The sequence below is a fragment of the Leptidea sinapis genome, chromosome Z (assembly GCF_905404315.1).
Source record: "Leptidea sinapis chromosome Z, ilLepSina1.1, whole genome shotgun sequence".
NCBI lineage: Eukaryota > Metazoa > Arthropoda > Insecta > Lepidoptera > Pieridae > Leptidea > Leptidea sinapis.
Genome location: NC_066312.1, coordinates 35,979,412 through 35,997,018, shown reverse-complemented (window position 1 = coordinate 35,997,018; position 17,607 = coordinate 35,979,412). Strand labels below are relative to the sequence as shown.

Genomic DNA, 17,607 nt, shown 5'->3' with positions numbered 1-17,607 from the left:
TTCACCAAAGACCCGCCACGCCGTAATCCCAAACTATTTACGAGACCCAGACGCAATAAACTTACATTTTTCGAAAGTCCCAGGCGAGAATGAAATTAAATTATCACAGCTGACATATTATGAGTTCCACCGCTTCACAGAGTCTGAGTTCCAGCTTAAAACAGTAGACGAAGCTACCATTTTTAAGGTGATAAATCAAATTAAGTCTAACGCTGTCGGAATAGATGACATATCTCTTGATATGCTACTTCTAACTCTTCCTCACTCTTTAGGTACAATCACTCATATTGTTAACACATCCATTCTGACAAACACTTTCCCAAACGCCTGGAAGTCAGCCATTGTTACACCGTTACCAAAAACAGCAGATGTCACGGAGTTGAAAGATTTGCGTCCGATAAGTATTCTTCCTTGCATTTCGAAAGTCTTAGAACGTGTTGTATATATGCAGTTCGCGACTTACTTGGAAAGTAATAAACTCCTACCGGTTCATCAGTCAGGCTTTAGGAAAGGTCGCAGCACCTCTACTGCTCTCATAGACATTGTCGATAATATCTTGTGTGCTCGTGATCATGGTCAAGGGTCTATCATGGTGCTCCTTGACTTTTCACGCGCCTTCGAAGCTATTAATATTTCCTTACTTCTTTCAAAAATGAGCGCTTACGGTGTGAAACCTGACACAGTGAAATGGTTCTCAAGCTACCTCAGTGGCCGTAACCAGCGTGTTCAGCTTCGAGATGATAGTGGATACCCATTGCTGTCAGAGCCAGTACAATTAAGTAGAGAAATCCCACAGGGCTCAATTTTGGGACCTTTGCTTTTCATTCTATATACTGCCGACGTATCGAACATCATAAAGCATTGTAATTTTCACATGTATGCAGATGACATACAACTATACATCTCATTTCAACCAGAAAATACTACCGACGCAGTAAATAAATTGAATAGCGATCTGAAGCGCATTCATATGTGGTCTAAGGCTAATACTTTAGTATTAAACCCTTGTAAAACAAAATACATGATTTTGGGGTCTAAACTTCAAATAGATAAAATTGTTTCATCGCAGCCTAATGTAAATGTTATAGGTATACAATTAGAACGGGTAACCGAAGCACGTAATCTAGGAGTGTTAATGGACGATGGCTTAAATTTTGAGAAACATGTGCTCGAATTGAGTCGGAGAGCTTTTTACCGGCTCAAAATATTATATCGTATTCGAGACTTCTTAAGTAAAGATCATCGCAAGACGCACAACTCGTTTACTACGTTGTAAAGGCATCATACGACTATAAATTTTAAACTAGCTCGTATCGACTACGTAGCCGAACGGTGTCAACTTCAAAGATAACATTCGGGGGCCGGAGATCGAGTCACCTCGAAGCTTTCGATGTTGTTTCGAATGCTTGAGATGTAGTAAACATTACCACATGGAATGTGTCGGATATAGCAGTGATTCACGACCGAGATCTCAGTGGACTTGTCCCAGTTGTTCGCCTTACTCTTAAAACGCCGCAAAATATGCCACCAACGTCTTCGGATACTCATATCTCCTAATATAATTAGCAAAATCGAAGACAAAATTGTCACTGCTATCAGAAAGGAACTACAAAATATAATTCGCGAAGTTCTGGCCTCCGAATTGCAACCATTAAAGGAGCAACTCCAACTTTTAAAAGATTCCAATACTTTGCTCAATAATCAGTACGAGGAATTATTGGAAGTCGTCAGTAATAAAACGAAGGAGATCAGTACCTTGTGTACAGAAAAAGAAATTCTGAATGTGACAGTGAAAGACTTGCAACAGAGACTTTCTTCTATGGAACAGTTTGCTAGGCAAAGTAACGTTGAAATAGTTGGAATTCCAGAACACCGGAACGAGGAGACAAATAAAATTATTAAAGAAATTTGTAACGTGGTCGGTTTTAGTCTTCCATCACCGCAGGATATTATATTCACCACAAGGGTCGCTAAAATTAATCGGGAATCAAAGAGACCGAGAAATTTAGTCTGCCAATTTTCGAACAAGTTAGTACGTGATAATTTTCTTGCAGCTATCATAAACTATAATAAATCGCACAAGGATAATAAGCTTTCCTCATCACTCCTTGGAATCACGGGCTCTTCAGTTCCAGTTTATGTTAATGAACACTTAACCCCCGCGAACAAATCACTGCATGCTGAAACACGTAAACTAGTCAAAACTAACGGCTATAAGTTTGTTTGGGTAAGAAGTGGCAAAATTTTTGTTAGAAAAGAGGAGACAAGTCCTGCTAAGAACATATTGAGCTCTGAACATCTACATCAATTATTTAAGCAACAATAACTATAATAGAACTCATATATTATAGTATTTAGATTTTAACTATTTTAATTTTTCTCTATTTTTTGTGTTCCATCTTATTCTTTTTATGAGTTATTCTAAACAAACTAATAATGAACGCATTAGCTTTGAGAATATGCTATATTACCAAAATATTAGGGGAATGAGAACTAAGCTCGGCTATATTAATAAAAATGTTTTAACACAAAATTACAAGATTATTGTGCTGGTTGAAACCTGGCTCAATGATAACATATTAGATGGAGAGATTTTTGATAACCGCTACGAAGTCTATAGAAGGGATAGACAGTCCAATCCATTGCTTGGCCACAAATAGGGGGGAGGTGTTTTGATCGCTGTGCATAAATCTATAAAATCGCATAGGGTTCCAAAATTCGAAAGCAAAGCCGAAGATTTGTGGGTGGAGCTAGAGTACTCTAACTTAAAATATAGTTAATGACTCGGGAAACCATCTTATACTGGGGGATTTTAATATGAGTAATATTATTTGGACAAGAGAATATAATAATAAGTTTTTAACACCTACGGCTCCTGATAGTTCCATAGGCATCTCATTTATAGATTTTATGGCTCTTTGTAATAGCATGCAATTTAGCTCTGTGATCAATTGCAAAAACAGAATATTGGACTTAGTACTATCAAATATGGAGGACATGACAGTCTGTGGATCTTCGGAACCTATCGCGAGTGCCGATAAATATCATCCACCTTTAAATATCTCTTTGAACTTGATGCGTTACAGTTATTTAAAAGAAAATAGGGAACCAGTAAACAAGATATTTAATTTTTATAAAGGTAATTACGAAGCGATAAAACAGACACTATCTTCAATTAATTGGTCAGATATTTTAGGTACATGTCAAGATGTCGATGACATGGTTTTCGAATTCTACACAATTTTAAAAGACCTGATTAAACAACATACTCCTAAAAAATACAAACGAAATAATAATTACCCTCCTTGGTTTAATAATAAACTTATACAAGTATTGAATGAAAAAGAAAAATATCGAATACGTTATAAAAAATATAATAATGAAATGGACAAAATACAATACAATATTTTAAAAGAAAGAACACGTAAAATTATAGATAAATCTTATTCGGGCTATATTGAAAAAGTACAAGAAAACATTAAAAGCAACCCTAAATCTTTCTGGGTATATATCAAATCTAAACGTAACAGCACTAGTACCATTCCATCCACGATGCAGTTACATCATAATTCAGCTAATGGAGGTTTCAAAGTTTGTAATCTATTTGCGGATTATTTCTCTTCGGTTTATAATAAGCCATTTCATACAAATAACATGGAGTCAGTAAATAAATCAAACACTAATCAAAACACGCAATTTTTTACGGTAAAGGACGTTGAACTGAAGTTAAAATCAATCAATAAAAATAAAGGTGCAGGATGTGATGAAATTTCTGTGAATATTTTATAAGTACTGTGCTAAAGAATTGTCATATCCACTAAGTTACATCTATAACGCCTCAATAAGTAACGGGTTATTTCCGAGTGAATGGAAAAATGGCATAATAGTGCCTATTTTTAAAAAAGGTAATAAATGTGACTTTGTTAATTATAGACCGATAACTATTTTATCAACTCCTGCAAAGATCTTTGAATCAATTTTATATCCTCACTTGTTTTGGCAAACTAAGCGCCTTTTATCTGACAAACAACATGGTTTTATAAAAAAAAAGATCTACTACTACGATTTTATAATATATAGTAATAAAATGATAAGGATCAATATCGTATTCGTGTACAGAGCTCTTACAAAACCGCTTCAGAACTGCCAATTTTGATTAAATGAAGTATTAAAATGAATATAGTATGTTATCCTTAAGACATAGACATATAACATCGCGGACTTTTCTGTAGACATATACAAGTTACACAATTCCACCATACATTATTTTATTATATTTTAGACAGTGTTTTCGTTGAAAGCCCCCAGACGTCTTATTTTATTCCGGCATCTCCAACAAATATGATAATAATAAATAATAATAAAAATCGGTGCAGTAATCTGTTTGTTTGTTTTATAATATGTAGTGATAAACTAAAATCTTTGATCAAGACTTAATAATATCGACGGTTAAGTTTCGATTGAATTGTGTGTTACCTCTTCTCACACTAAAAAGTAAAGGACCAACTCATACTAATTACAAACGCTCTCCCGCAATTTCTTAAAGTGAAACTTCTTTACAATCGTTGTGATTTGAAACTCGATGAAACGAAAAAGCGAGACGATAGAGGCACCGTTGCCAGCTACTATTTAATTCTTAAATAAGATAAGAAAGGAAGGCGGGCCTATATATCAACTATCAACATATAAGACTCATAGTTCATAAACAGCTCGCAGTTACAAATACCCACAAAGGTCAGCTTAAATAAATATTTGTATCGTATTATTCAAATTGCAGCGGAATTAATTATTGTACGAGCTAAAAATAGAAAGCCTACGCGATTGTATTGTGAGGCTGCCAAATTTGACAATTAGTCACCTGTTAAAATTGACAATTGTGTAATTTTCATTGAATCTGTCATTGTTTGTGTTTTAAAGTATGACATAAGATATTTTAATATCATCGGATATAACTGTAGGAAATCAACCACAAATCAATTTAAAGAAGCTTTGAAAAGCTGATACAGCGGGGTTTTCACTGTAAGATAATAGGTTGTTATGTATTTTACGTAATATAAAAATCGAATCGAATGAATACAACAAAAAACTCTTAACAAAATACTCATTTGAGGAAAGCAATAGCTGCTCGAAACAAATTGCTACTAGTTCATTCAACTTTTTCTTAAATGACGCCAATGACGAAAATTATGTAATGTTCCGAGTGAACTTGTAAGAATAGGTCCGTGTTCGAGTCCGAGTGCCCTCGGATCACGATTTTATAGTTTACACTGTATGAGTTGCGAAAGAGTAGTGAGTTCTGTCAGAGTGTACTCGCATAGTGAAAACCCCGCTTAGGAATTCAAAATTACGATGTTATTTAAATATATGAATGGGCAAATGGGCAGGACGTCAAACTTGTTAAACTTCACTAATAGAATTATAAATGAAATGAGTAATAATCATGAAGTTGACGTCATTTATACCGACTTCAGTAAAGCATTCGATAAAGTGGACCATTTCCTACTAATAAAGAAACTTAGGGACATCTATGGCATATCGGATGAATTATTGACATGGATAATATCTTATTTGGCTTCTCGACCACTTGTGGTTAAGGTTAGTGGTTATCATTCTCGGGATTTTTATCAGCTATCCGGGGTACCACAAGGCTCACACTTAGGCCCCTTATTATTTACCTTATACATAAATGATATCACTAAATTAATAAAATCAGAATATGAACTATACGCAGATGACCTAAAATTATACAGGACGGTAAAATGTTTTGAGGACCAAAAAATGCTTCAAGATGATATCGACTATATCTACTTATGGTGTCAAAATAATAGTATGGAACTGAACGAAGGCAAATGCAACTTCTTAAAATTTTTCAGAAAACATATTAAACTTAAAACTAGCTACAAGGTAAATGACGTGTTCATTGCTGAAAAAAAATATTTTAAAGATTTGGGCATTATATTAGATAGTGAACTAAGATTCAACAAACATATAGATCACATTGTTCGTAAGAGTTTTAAAATGCTAGGTTTTATTTTCCGTAATACGAAAGATTTTAGAAGTATTTTACCACTCAAGATACTTTTCAACTCTGTTGTCAGATCTAATCTAGAATATAACTCAGCTGTTTGGTGCCCATATCACAAAAAATATATATCACGAATAGAATCTGTCCAAAAAAAGTTTCTTTCAAAGTTAAGTTTTTTTTTGCAAATAAGTATATCCGTAATGATAGCTATGAGAATAGATTAAAAACATTTCAAATGTTGTAGTTTATGTAAACACAGCAATTGTGAAGGTCTCTGCGAATACGTAGACATGCTTCACAATTGCTGTGTTTACATAAACTTTTAAGCTATGTTATGGACTGTCCTTCGCTTTTATCACAAATCTGTTTGCATGTGCCTGCCTTCAATTGTCGGCTTAGTACTTTTTCCCCAATGCACATTAAATTCCACCACAGTAATTATGGCTTAAACTCTCCTCTACAGCTAATATTACAATAATTATATAATTGTATTTTTAATATACATGAAAACACTGATATCTTCTTTTCAAACTTTCTTAATTTTAAAAAACAAATTTATATTGCTCTCCAAAATTTATAGATTTTAGATTTTAAAATATCACATGTATTTCTTATAGTAATGTTGTGCCTACCTATAATTTAAGTATATTTAAACTATTTTATTATATTTGTTTAATTCTTAGTGCATAAGTTAATAAATTGTATTTAGTTGGTAAGCCTTTATGAATAAATAAATAAATAAAATCAATTGGAACAATGCGCGTCGATTTGCCACACATTTTGTTGTACCTACATAACAACCTCCCGTGATATTGGTATCGTACTGATGTTGGTGCACATCATAGAGACAGTGAAAAACGACTTTATTGTATTCTATGTAATTATGTTGTTGTCAATTTGGTGCTCCCTTTAAACGTTACCCTAATGTGACGCCTTCTAAGTGATATTTCCCCCCATAGTCGGATATTTGACGCAGCGACACTCATTGTACTTTGACAGGCGCTCCAGCACGGCGTGAAGAGCAAGATCCCGTTCAACGTGACGCCGGGCTCGGAGCAGGTCCGCGCCACCATTGAGCGAGACGGCATCGCGCAGACGCTGAGGGACTTCGGAGGAACGGTGCGTAGTGTACCATAATAACACACAAGTACATATGTAATACATATGTTATTAATTAAGAAAAAGAGGGAAAAATATAAATGTAAACGTAAATAATTGCATTTCAGTGATATAACCTGTACACTCTATACACTGATAAACAAATAAGTTACTTTTTAATACTCTCATTTATGGTGTAGGTTTTGGCAAACGCTTGTGGGCCTTGCATCGGGCAGTGGGACCGGCAGGATGTGAAGAAGGGAGAGAAGAACACAATAGTGACGTCATACAACCGTAACTTCACCGGACGGAACGACGCCAACGCCGCCACGCACTGCTTCGTCACCAGCCCCGAGCTGGTCACCGCGCTGTCGCTCGCGGGTAACACACACACTAACACTCAAATACATACTGGCGGCTAATGTTCTGGGACCAGTGCTCAAGTGGTTGATGCGCAGGTCGGCTGGACTTCAACCCCTTGAAAGACGAGTTGACGGGCGCCGACGGCGGCAAGTTTCGGCTGTCGGACCCGTTCGCTGACGAGCTGCCCGCGCGTGGCTTCGATCCCGGTCAAGACACCTACGAGCACCCGCCCGCCGACGGCTCGCGTGAGTACTACGCTGACACGGTGATTGTGTCGCTCGCGGTCCACTATTGACTCTCGTAATGTGCTTCCAGAGGTGCGAGTGGACGTGTCGCCCACCTCAGACCGGCTGCAGCTCCTGGAGCCGTTCGACAAGTGGGACGGCAAGGACCTCACGGACCTGACCATCCTCATCAAGGTGAAGGGCAAGTGCACCACCGACCACATCTCCGCCGCCGGGCCCTGGCTCAAGTACCGCGGCCACCTCGACAACATCTCCAACAATATGTTTATCACGTGAGTACTCTTGCGTTCCTTTGTAATCCGATATCAATAATATTTCAAATACTTAATAATTTACTTCATATCAAACAGTTTGGTTTATGAAGGGTTGTTCAACAACGGAGCTGATTAAAAGCATATTCACCGTTTGAAAGGATTTACAAGACATTTGCATTTTGCATTCAAATTCAAATAGTTTATTTCTCAAAATAGGATAACTGCATCACTTTTTGAAGTCAAGAAAATATACAAATAATAGAATAATACAGTCCTACTGCTAAATTATTATAATATTAATGCTTTAATCCCATGCACTTTTATCTGTTATATAATCTTTAATTGTATAATAAGCTTTTTTTAAAAGTTTCTGTTTAACAAATATTTTAAACTTTTTTAATTGTAGTTTGCAAATTTCTTCAGGGATTTTATTATAAAAACGGACACATTGTCCTCTGAATGATTTGTCTATTTTCGTTAGCCTTGTGTGAATCAGAGCAAGATTATGTTTATTTCTAGTGTTGCAGTTATGAATGTCACTGTTTTTTTTAAAACGATCTATATTTTTATGCACAAATATTAGGTTTTCAAATATGTATTGACATGGTACTGTTAATATGTTGATCTCCTTAAATTTATCTCTCAACGAATGTCTACTGGACAGATTGTAGATTGCTCGAACAGCTCTTTTCTGCAGCACAAAAATCGTTTGAATATCACTAACGTGTACCCACAGTAATATACCGTAAGACATAACAGTATGGAAATAACTAAAATATACGACACGTGCCGTGTCTTCGTTTGTGAGCTGGCGAATTTTCCTTACAGCAAATGCTGCAGAACTAAGTCTATTCGCCAAACCAGCTATATGTGAACGCCATTGGAGTTTTGCGTCTAAAGTAATACCCAAAAAAACTGTGGTGTCTACAAGTTCCAAGTACTCCCCGTTCACAAGTACATTTGAATTCACCTGACTGACATTTGGGGTTATGAATTTAATACATTTAGTTTTCTTACTATTCAAAAGCAACTTATTAACATTGAACCAATGAACAATTTTGGACAAAGCATTGTTAACATCATCCAAGACTGATTCACGTCTTTTAATCTTAAATAAAAGGGATGTGTCATCAGCGAATAGAACAATTTCATGATTATCCTTAACAACATATGGCAAATCATTTATACAGATCAAGAATAGAAATGGACCAAGAATTGAACCCTGTGGGACACCCATTTTTATGGTTGATCCAGGGGCGCGCTTTCCATTTATATCAACAGTCTGAATTCTATTTTCTAAATAAGAACTAATAAGTGTCAGCGCATTGTTCATGATGTCATAGTGTTGTAATTTCCTGATAAGAGTCTCGTGTTGGACGCAATCGAATGCCTTAGATAGATCACAAAAAACACCGAGCGCATTCATTGAATCCTCCCAGGCACCATAGATATGATGAATAAGCTCAAAACCCGCATCAGTTGTTGAGCGACCTTTCGTAAATCCAAACTGTTTACACGTCAGCAAAGTACTAAAGTGTGTCTGCATTTGATTTAAAATAAGTTTTTCAAAGATTTTACTGAAAACAGGCAATACAGATATAGGTCTAAAATTTGAGAGATCACTAGTATTACCTGATTTAAAAACAGGTATTGTCTTACTGTATTTCATCAGATTAGGAAAGATACCACAGTCAATACATTTATTAAATATTATTGCTAATTGTGGAGCTATGACAGAGATTATAGTTTTAATTAAACTGACAGAATGACCCCAGAGGTCAATTGTATTTTTTAATTTTAAAGATTTAAATACTTTAACGACCTCAGTATAGTGCACATATTGAAATTTAAAATATTTAGAACATTCTTCGACATTTTCTTTCAACATAGTTTCAGCTAGTAGAGGTGAAGAATTTAGGGACTCAGTTGTTGAGATTGGGATATTCAAAAAGAAATTGTCAAATAATTAAGCTATTTCAGTTTCTGATTTAACCGTTTTCCCGTTATATTGTAGGCAATAATCAGTCTTATGTGATTTAGACTTTCCTGTCTCAGCATTAATAATGCTCCATGTGGTTTTTATTTTATCATTGCTATTCTTAATCTTTTCACTTAAAAAACGAGATTTAGCTGTTCTACATACTATTTTAAATATTTTGGAATATTTTTTAACATAACTAATGAATTTAACACTTGTGTTAAATTTTTTCTCATTATATAATTCATACAGTAGTTTTCTACTTTTATGGATGCCTACAGTAGCCCAGTCACTAAAGCATGGCCTTTTATTTATAAAAATAGTCTTGGGTGTAAATACTGAGTTATATTCCTCACTAACAATTTTAAAAACTGCATTATAATGTGTGTTAGGGTTTTCACATACTTTAAGTGATGGTAGTTTTAACATCAAGTTATGTTTAAACATTTCAAAGTGTTTTGTGGTTTTTGTTATTACAGTACATTCTTCTTTAGATTTATTTGTAACACTAGGCAATTTAAATTGTACTTGCTGACCACAGTGGTCAGAAGTAAGATTACTTATAATATACTTATTAGTTATTGTATTACAATCTGTAAAAATATTGTCTATGCATGTTGCTGAAAAAGATGTAAGTCTAGTAGGTTCTAAAAATATATTTTTACAGTTAAATGATTGAAACAAACTTTTTAATTTGATGCACAAAGAAGAATTTTCCAATAATAAATCTACATTGAAGTCTCCTATATCTCATATAATTTTTTTTTTGTTTTTATTACAAATCATTGATAGAGCTTTCTCCATTACATTTTCAAAACTGTCATATGGTGCCGAGGGTGGTCTGTATATTCATGAATAACTCTATTTCCAAATCTTTGCCTAGCATACCCTGTATATTTTGGTGTACTAAGTTTATAAGTTTAACATTTTTTGTATTCCGTTTAACATTTGAATGTTTACAAGAATAAGTATTTAACAAAAAGTCTGAGCTAGAGGCATTCTCTATTGTACACTTATCTAAAAAAAATGTTTGGAATGCTTTCCAAAGTCTTAAAACTATTTGCATGCCCAATAGAGGCAATTTGCCAATCATTAGTTGGACAATTTTCCATACATGTCTGTAAACTACAACTAGTATGTTGTCCAAAATAGGCAGTCAGGCTATCCAAATTTTTGGTTGAGTTATTTATATAATATGATAATGCAACAGCTATTCTGTTTTTGTGAAATTTGGAAATACAATTGTACTTTTCTATAAAATAGTTACTATTTATATAATTATTGATGTCAATTACATGTAATTTACTATTATATTGGGTCATCATATGCAGTGATAAATTTAATGCATATGTTGAATAATTTTGTTCATAGGACAAGTTTCTACTATATGGAAAAGTGAACAATACTTATTGCCTAACATTTAATAAACTCAATTTTTGTACATTTTTTTGTAGTTCTTTTTTGTTCATATTCCTTGTCTGTCCTATAAATACAATTACAATGCTGTTAGGAGAAAATTTAAAATTACAAATATTCTTAACAATGCCCTGGTAAGAACAGGCAGGCATACAGTAGTTAGTTATCTGATAATTCAAATATTTATTCAGTGGATGACACAAATGTCTTCCAACTTCGTCACTAAACATAACAACATTACAACTATTATTTTGTTGAGAATACTTATTAATTGTATTATGCTTTTTGACTTGGTCCTTACATCTAATAGGTTTACATATGGATGATTAATCGTTAGTAATAGGTGACGCATTCACCTGCTGCCTGGATACCGACGAACTGTCAACAGGCTGCATAGGCTGTGTGGTAGATGAATTATTACAGTTACATATGTAGTTATTTGTCAAGGATTCGAACTTATCGTAGTTATATTTACTGAGATCGCAAAGTTCAGTCATTTTAAGAATATGTTCTTCGGTCTCCAGTTGAGCTTGCTCATATCTACTTTTTAGGATCTCATAATCTTCCGACATAGTATTTAGTTTTTCTTCAAGTTGTAGTATAATGTGTTGGCTATTCTCTTTGTGCAGTTGTAATTGTACTTCATGTTTTTCAATTAAATTTAATAATTGCAAGCGTTCTTTGCGTAATACTGTGTTGTTACAGAAAATTTTACTTTTCCTTATTAATCTATTTGTTTTTTTAATATATCTATTAATTCTAGAGTATTTTCTAAGTTTATTTTTGCTAAGTAATAAATAGCTCTTTAAGCAGTTGTCATTGTTGGATGTTTTCCCCAACTAATATTATTTCCAATATTTCCGGTATTAACTAGCTCATCAAATAACGATTGTCTTCGTGAGGATTGGTAATCCTCGTTTTGAGCCTCAAGGGCCAATATGTGCCTACGGGCATTGCCCAGCTCTGACTCTAGAAAGTTACAGCGTTGTAAAGTGTTGTCAAATAAATTGCTTTCTTGGTCCATCTTATTTAACAGCTTCTGTAAATTATCTCTTTGTTCTTCAATTTCAGTTGATTTTTTATATATGTCTGCCATTTCTATTTTCAAAGTTTTAGTTTGATTCAGAATTTTTAAAAATTCTCTTTCGCTATCTTCTCTTTCTAATATAAGTTGTTCACATTGACTTTTGTATTTTTTTAGTTCATCTAGCGTTTGCCCTAATTTGCTCTCCAGTTGTCGAGATGTAAGCTTTCTAGCGGTGATGGAAGACATAGTAGAATAATATTCCATTATTTAATACTAATCTAGAATATTATTATTATAATACAGAAATGTTTGACTCGAATTTTTATTTAATTCGTTTGTAGTTTCGTTTTAGTGCCCTCTAGTTATAAGAGGAAAAATCATAACAAGTAGTCTCCACGGATCGATTGATAGACTAATATGAAGGTACTTGCAATATTCTGATGCTTGTGTTATGTTTTATTATTTATAATGAGTTAAATTGTCCTTTTTCAGCTTGTATATTTTATAATTTACAGATGTGCTCCTAAATGTGATCAACCTCAGGCATATCTTTTATATTATAATGAGTTTAAAAAATTGCAAGATTGTCTAACTTTTAGCAAGGCTCGAAACTAGTTTATATACACAATATTCGAAAATGAGCCAGTAAGTTCAAGTTTTTACACTATAGTTATTATAACAATAATACCTGATCACTTATAGTCAGATAAACATATTGCACATAAATTTAAGAAAATGCGAAAATGATTATTTTATTTGATTTAATTATATCGGCGATCAGCTCTCGCGTAAGTTTCGGAACTTGCGTCGGATCCTATATAGACACTTAATTTAATTAAGTCAGTAATTAATATCTATTGTTTACACTACAAAAAATACTTCTCTTTTAATCAGCTGGCGGTAATGTAACGTTAGGTATGTTCCAACAAGTCACTTAGCTTAGCGTTGAGGATGTAGGATGATGCAATAGTTCCGAGCACATCACAACATCACTAAATTTTAACTACACTTTTTACGTTATTTAAAGATTTTTAGGTTTTGCCAACAATACATATTACATATTGGAGTTGAAATTATATTTTAAAACATAATTAACTTATGCATGTGTACTATTTCTTTTTATTTTAATTTTTAAACACTAAGTCAATGTTTACACTCGCTCAATCGAGCCGCCATTAGTTGTCTTTTGCGATTTGCTACTACTAAATGATTACCAGTGCAACAGAATTCAGAAGGTTGTTGGTAACAATAAAATATAAACAGACTCTCCAGTTATAATGGGCTTCACACGGGGTTCAATCGTTTTTGTTTGTAGTGTAATAATATCAATATGTATGTGCAGCGCAACCAACGCCGAGAACGGCGAGCTGAACAAGGTCCGCAACCAGCAGACGGGTGAGTGGGGCCCGGTGCCGGCCACGGCTCGCGCGTACAAGGCGAGCGGCGTGCGCTGGTGTGTGGTGGGCGACGAGAACTACGGCGAGGGCTCCAGCCGCGAACACGCCGCGCTCGAGCCGCGCCACCTGGGCGGCCGAGCCATCATCGTCAAGTCCTTCGCCAGGTAATAACTGGTGTGACAATGTAACAGGCAGGCTGGCCAAAGTAGTCGGCGAACGTGTCATTGCTTAAATTAAAATAAATAGCTTAAAAAAAATTTACATGTTCAGTAAAGGGCCTTATAATGAAAAAAAAATGGTGTGTGTACCTATGTACTAAATTACGCACACAAGAAGTTATACTTTAGCGTAACAAAACCAAAATAAAAATACTTTCGTCGTGCTGTAGAAAGAAAGTTGTAATAAAGAAGGTGTATTAAATACAATAAATTTAATCTGAAATATTATTCTAACACTCACTAATGACAAATTTAAGAAAATTTATTAAAACTTCTTTGACCAAGAACACTTACTAATTATATTCAGTTGCATTTTATATTATATAGTGTATAATAATGTATGATTCTTGTCTAGTTCTGTGCAATCCACCTCATATTAGGTTAGGATAAGTTATATGATTTCAAAGATGGGCTGGAAGTCTCTAATCCGTTCTTCCCCCCATGTCCCCTTCTGATGAAGCGCATCAGATGGGGCCATGGGTCACCTTTATGCATATATTATGTTACAATATGTAGGTTAGTATGACTCTTTTATCGTAATAAATATATTTCTTGATGACCAACTAACGAATTTATGTGTCGGTATAGGCGCGTATTGTTAAAATTCACTCTGATATTTTTTCCCTAACGCGCCAAAAGAAATTACTTCAAAAATCCTCGACTATATAATTTTTGAAATGAAAACGATCAGATTATTGATATCGAAGTATACACTACTAAAGGCCTGCGCCTTACTCTGTCAACCCTGTAACCCGTTTGTTTAGCTATAATCCTTGGAAACAAAACTAGCTCAAGCTAGGTGTTTAACTGTGGTGTACTATTCAACCAATAAAATGTGAGTCCAATGGGGTTCCGTAGGAAAGTTTCGGTTGGGCTTGAAGAAAATTAATATGTCAATGATCTTGAAATGATAATAAAAGTGAAATAGATTAACATTTTATTATTCACATTATGTCAGAATCCACGAAACGAATCTGAAGAAGCAAGGCATGCTGCCGCTCACGTTCGCCAACCCGGCTGACTACGACAAGATCCAGCCCTCCGACAAGATCTCGCTGCTGGGGCTCAGGGACCTGGCGCCAGGCAAGGTAAACTCACTACCGACTTGTAATATATATTATATGGCTAGTGTAAATAATTTACATTTAGCGGTGTGAGACTTCTTTTCACAAATGTCCCCTAGGTGGGTCGCCTTTGTCTGCCAGTACAGTATCAGGATAGGGCTACCAATACAGCTTGTAGCATTTTTTGTATCAAAAGTACAACTATTTCTACAGCAACAGTCGGTTTACTGACGATAGTTGAACGTGACAACGTCTTAAGAAAATACTGATGGAATGGTAGCATTTTTCAAAAGAAAATTTTAATTTCATTTGTTTAATAGATTTGTATGTATATAGAGAAGGAGGTAATTGGAAATCACAATGAAATTGATCAAGTTAGATTTATTTGTACCATTATGTCAATTTTTTTTACAATTTAATAGTTTTTACAAGTATAAATGTGCGTTGAGCAATTGTTTCACAACTTTTAAACATGTGTAATATTTAATTTCTTACAATCTGTGTTATTCTGATGTCGAACGCTGCCGAACGCAAAGGCCGATTGTGCTTCTTTGTCGCTCGTTCCGCGCTCTCGCTTGCACTTCAAGCCTTACATGGAACGCCTCAGAGCGAGGTAACGCCGCATGAGTCATGTTTTTTCGTGCGTGCAGCCGGCTCTATCGAATTATAAGACGTTGTCACGTCAAAATTATCGAACAAAATGCCCCGTATATACAGTTTTAAAAAAATGTCTTGAGTTTTGATATTAAATGAGTAGTAACTTTTTATCGATCTATTAGTTGCATTTATTAATATATTATATCTCTTTGTATAAAGTTTAGTGCTGAACGTAATACATTATAGTCACAATACGCAGCATCCTCGTCGTTCCAGCACTTGCGTGTTAATAGTGTGTATGGAGTCTGTCACCAGGTTTTAACCATCCAGGAGTGGGCACGGACACGATGTTAGGTCACTATGCTAATCCACTGTCTGTCTGAGTCAGCTCGCTGATGACGGTTCTGTCTATTGTGTTTGGCAGCCGGTGCAGTGTGAGATCAAACACAAGGACGGCAGCTCCGAGCGCGTCCTCCTGAACCACTCGCTAAACGAGCAGCAGATCAAGTGGTTCCAGGCCGGGTCCGCGCTCAATAGGATGAAGGAACTGGCGCGCTCCACGTAGAAGTACCTACCGCTGATGAGCCTTACTGTTTACTATTTGAAATTAGCATTAGATCAATACCGGTTGGTGTAGTTACAACAATCATTGTTGTAGTGTAGCTGCAGTACAAGTTACTTATAGGTGGAATATTTAGCGAGTAAGTTTAAACAATTGTTTTCATTAAATATTATTGTTTTAAATCATTATTTAAACGAACTTATTTATGTAAATAATCTATACTTAATATTATATAATAAACTTTTAATTATTCTGATACAGTTTTATTTCAGTAATCCTACTTCCTACAAATATTATAAATGTGAAAGTTTGTATGGGTGGATGTATGTTTGTACCTCTTTAACGCAAAAACTACTGAATGGATTATGATGAAACTACAATAATACGGCTTACACACCAGAATAACACAAAGGCTAAAATTCTTAAAACTATAGTGTGTATTATCCAATACATTAAAGAAGTGTGAAGTAAGTTGAAAATAAATCTGTAATCTTCAAGCTACTCATGCTTGCTCCGCAAAAATCACAGTAGTTACAAATATACATAATAATGTTTATCTTATATATAATCCTACAAAAAAGTGAACCATAAATACAATAGAAAATATTAATTTATTTGTAACGCACATTTAACTTTTAATTTAAGTGCTTTTATCGCATCTGGTATTTAAAGTAGATTATTTTTGTCTTTTACACTACATTATTTGGACAAATATTTGAATAGTTATGACGATGACGATAATAATATGTTGTTTCTGGGTCTATGTTCTAAAGGCACGGGCGCGCGGGCGTTCAGACGACTGCGCGCGGGGTGCGGGAAGGGGTCGCTCATAACTGAGTGCGCGACCCGAACGCATGATGCAAGAGAATTTTCAAGCACTTTTCGGGTGTTTTGTAATAGTTTTTAAAGGTTTTTTTTTTGTGGTTAAAAGACACGTATAGGAAGATACTTTATTTTTATTAGATTACATCGGTAGGTTACTTTACTTTATACTTACAATAATTCCACGACATCTTAAGTGTTTGTGTTAAGTTGTTACTTATAAGGAGTTAGTTAATTACTTACGTTAGTTTTTTTTATGACAATAAGGGACGAGACGAACAGGACGTTCAACTGACGATAATTGATACGCCCTGTCCATTACAATGCAGTGCCGCTTAGGATTATTGAAAAACCAAAAATTCTGAGCGGCACTATAACTGCGCTCGTCACCATAAGACATAAGATGTTAAGTCTCATTTGCCCAGTAATTTCACTAGCTACGACGCCCTTCAGACCGAAACACAGTAATGCATACACATAACTTATTAACGGCAGAAATAGGCGCCGTTGTGGTACCCATAATCTAGCCGGCATCCTGTGC

The 17,607-nt window shown here is 34.8% G+C and overlaps 1 protein-coding gene across 1 annotated transcript in view; it reads left to right on the top strand.

Moving 5' to 3' along the window:
• Positions 1-16,497, top strand: part of LOC126978574 (probable aconitate hydratase, mitochondrial) — a 29,646-nt gene extending 13,149 nt beyond the window's left edge. The window contains exons 10-16 of the mRNA XM_050827526.1: positions 7,025-7,144; positions 7,324-7,504; positions 7,582-7,731; positions 7,802-8,003; positions 13,749-13,967; positions 14,980-15,109; positions 16,107-16,497. Of these exons, the coding sequence (XP_050683483.1) occupies positions 7,025-7,144; positions 7,324-7,504; positions 7,582-7,731; positions 7,802-8,003; positions 13,749-13,967; positions 14,980-15,109; positions 16,107-16,247 (1,143 nt within the window). The 3' untranslated portion in view covers positions 16,248-16,497. The remainder of the gene's footprint in view (positions 1-7,024; positions 7,145-7,323; positions 7,505-7,581; positions 7,732-7,801; positions 8,004-13,748; positions 13,968-14,979; positions 15,110-16,106) is intronic.
• The last annotated feature ends 1,110 nt before the right edge of the window (positions 16,498-17,607 follow it).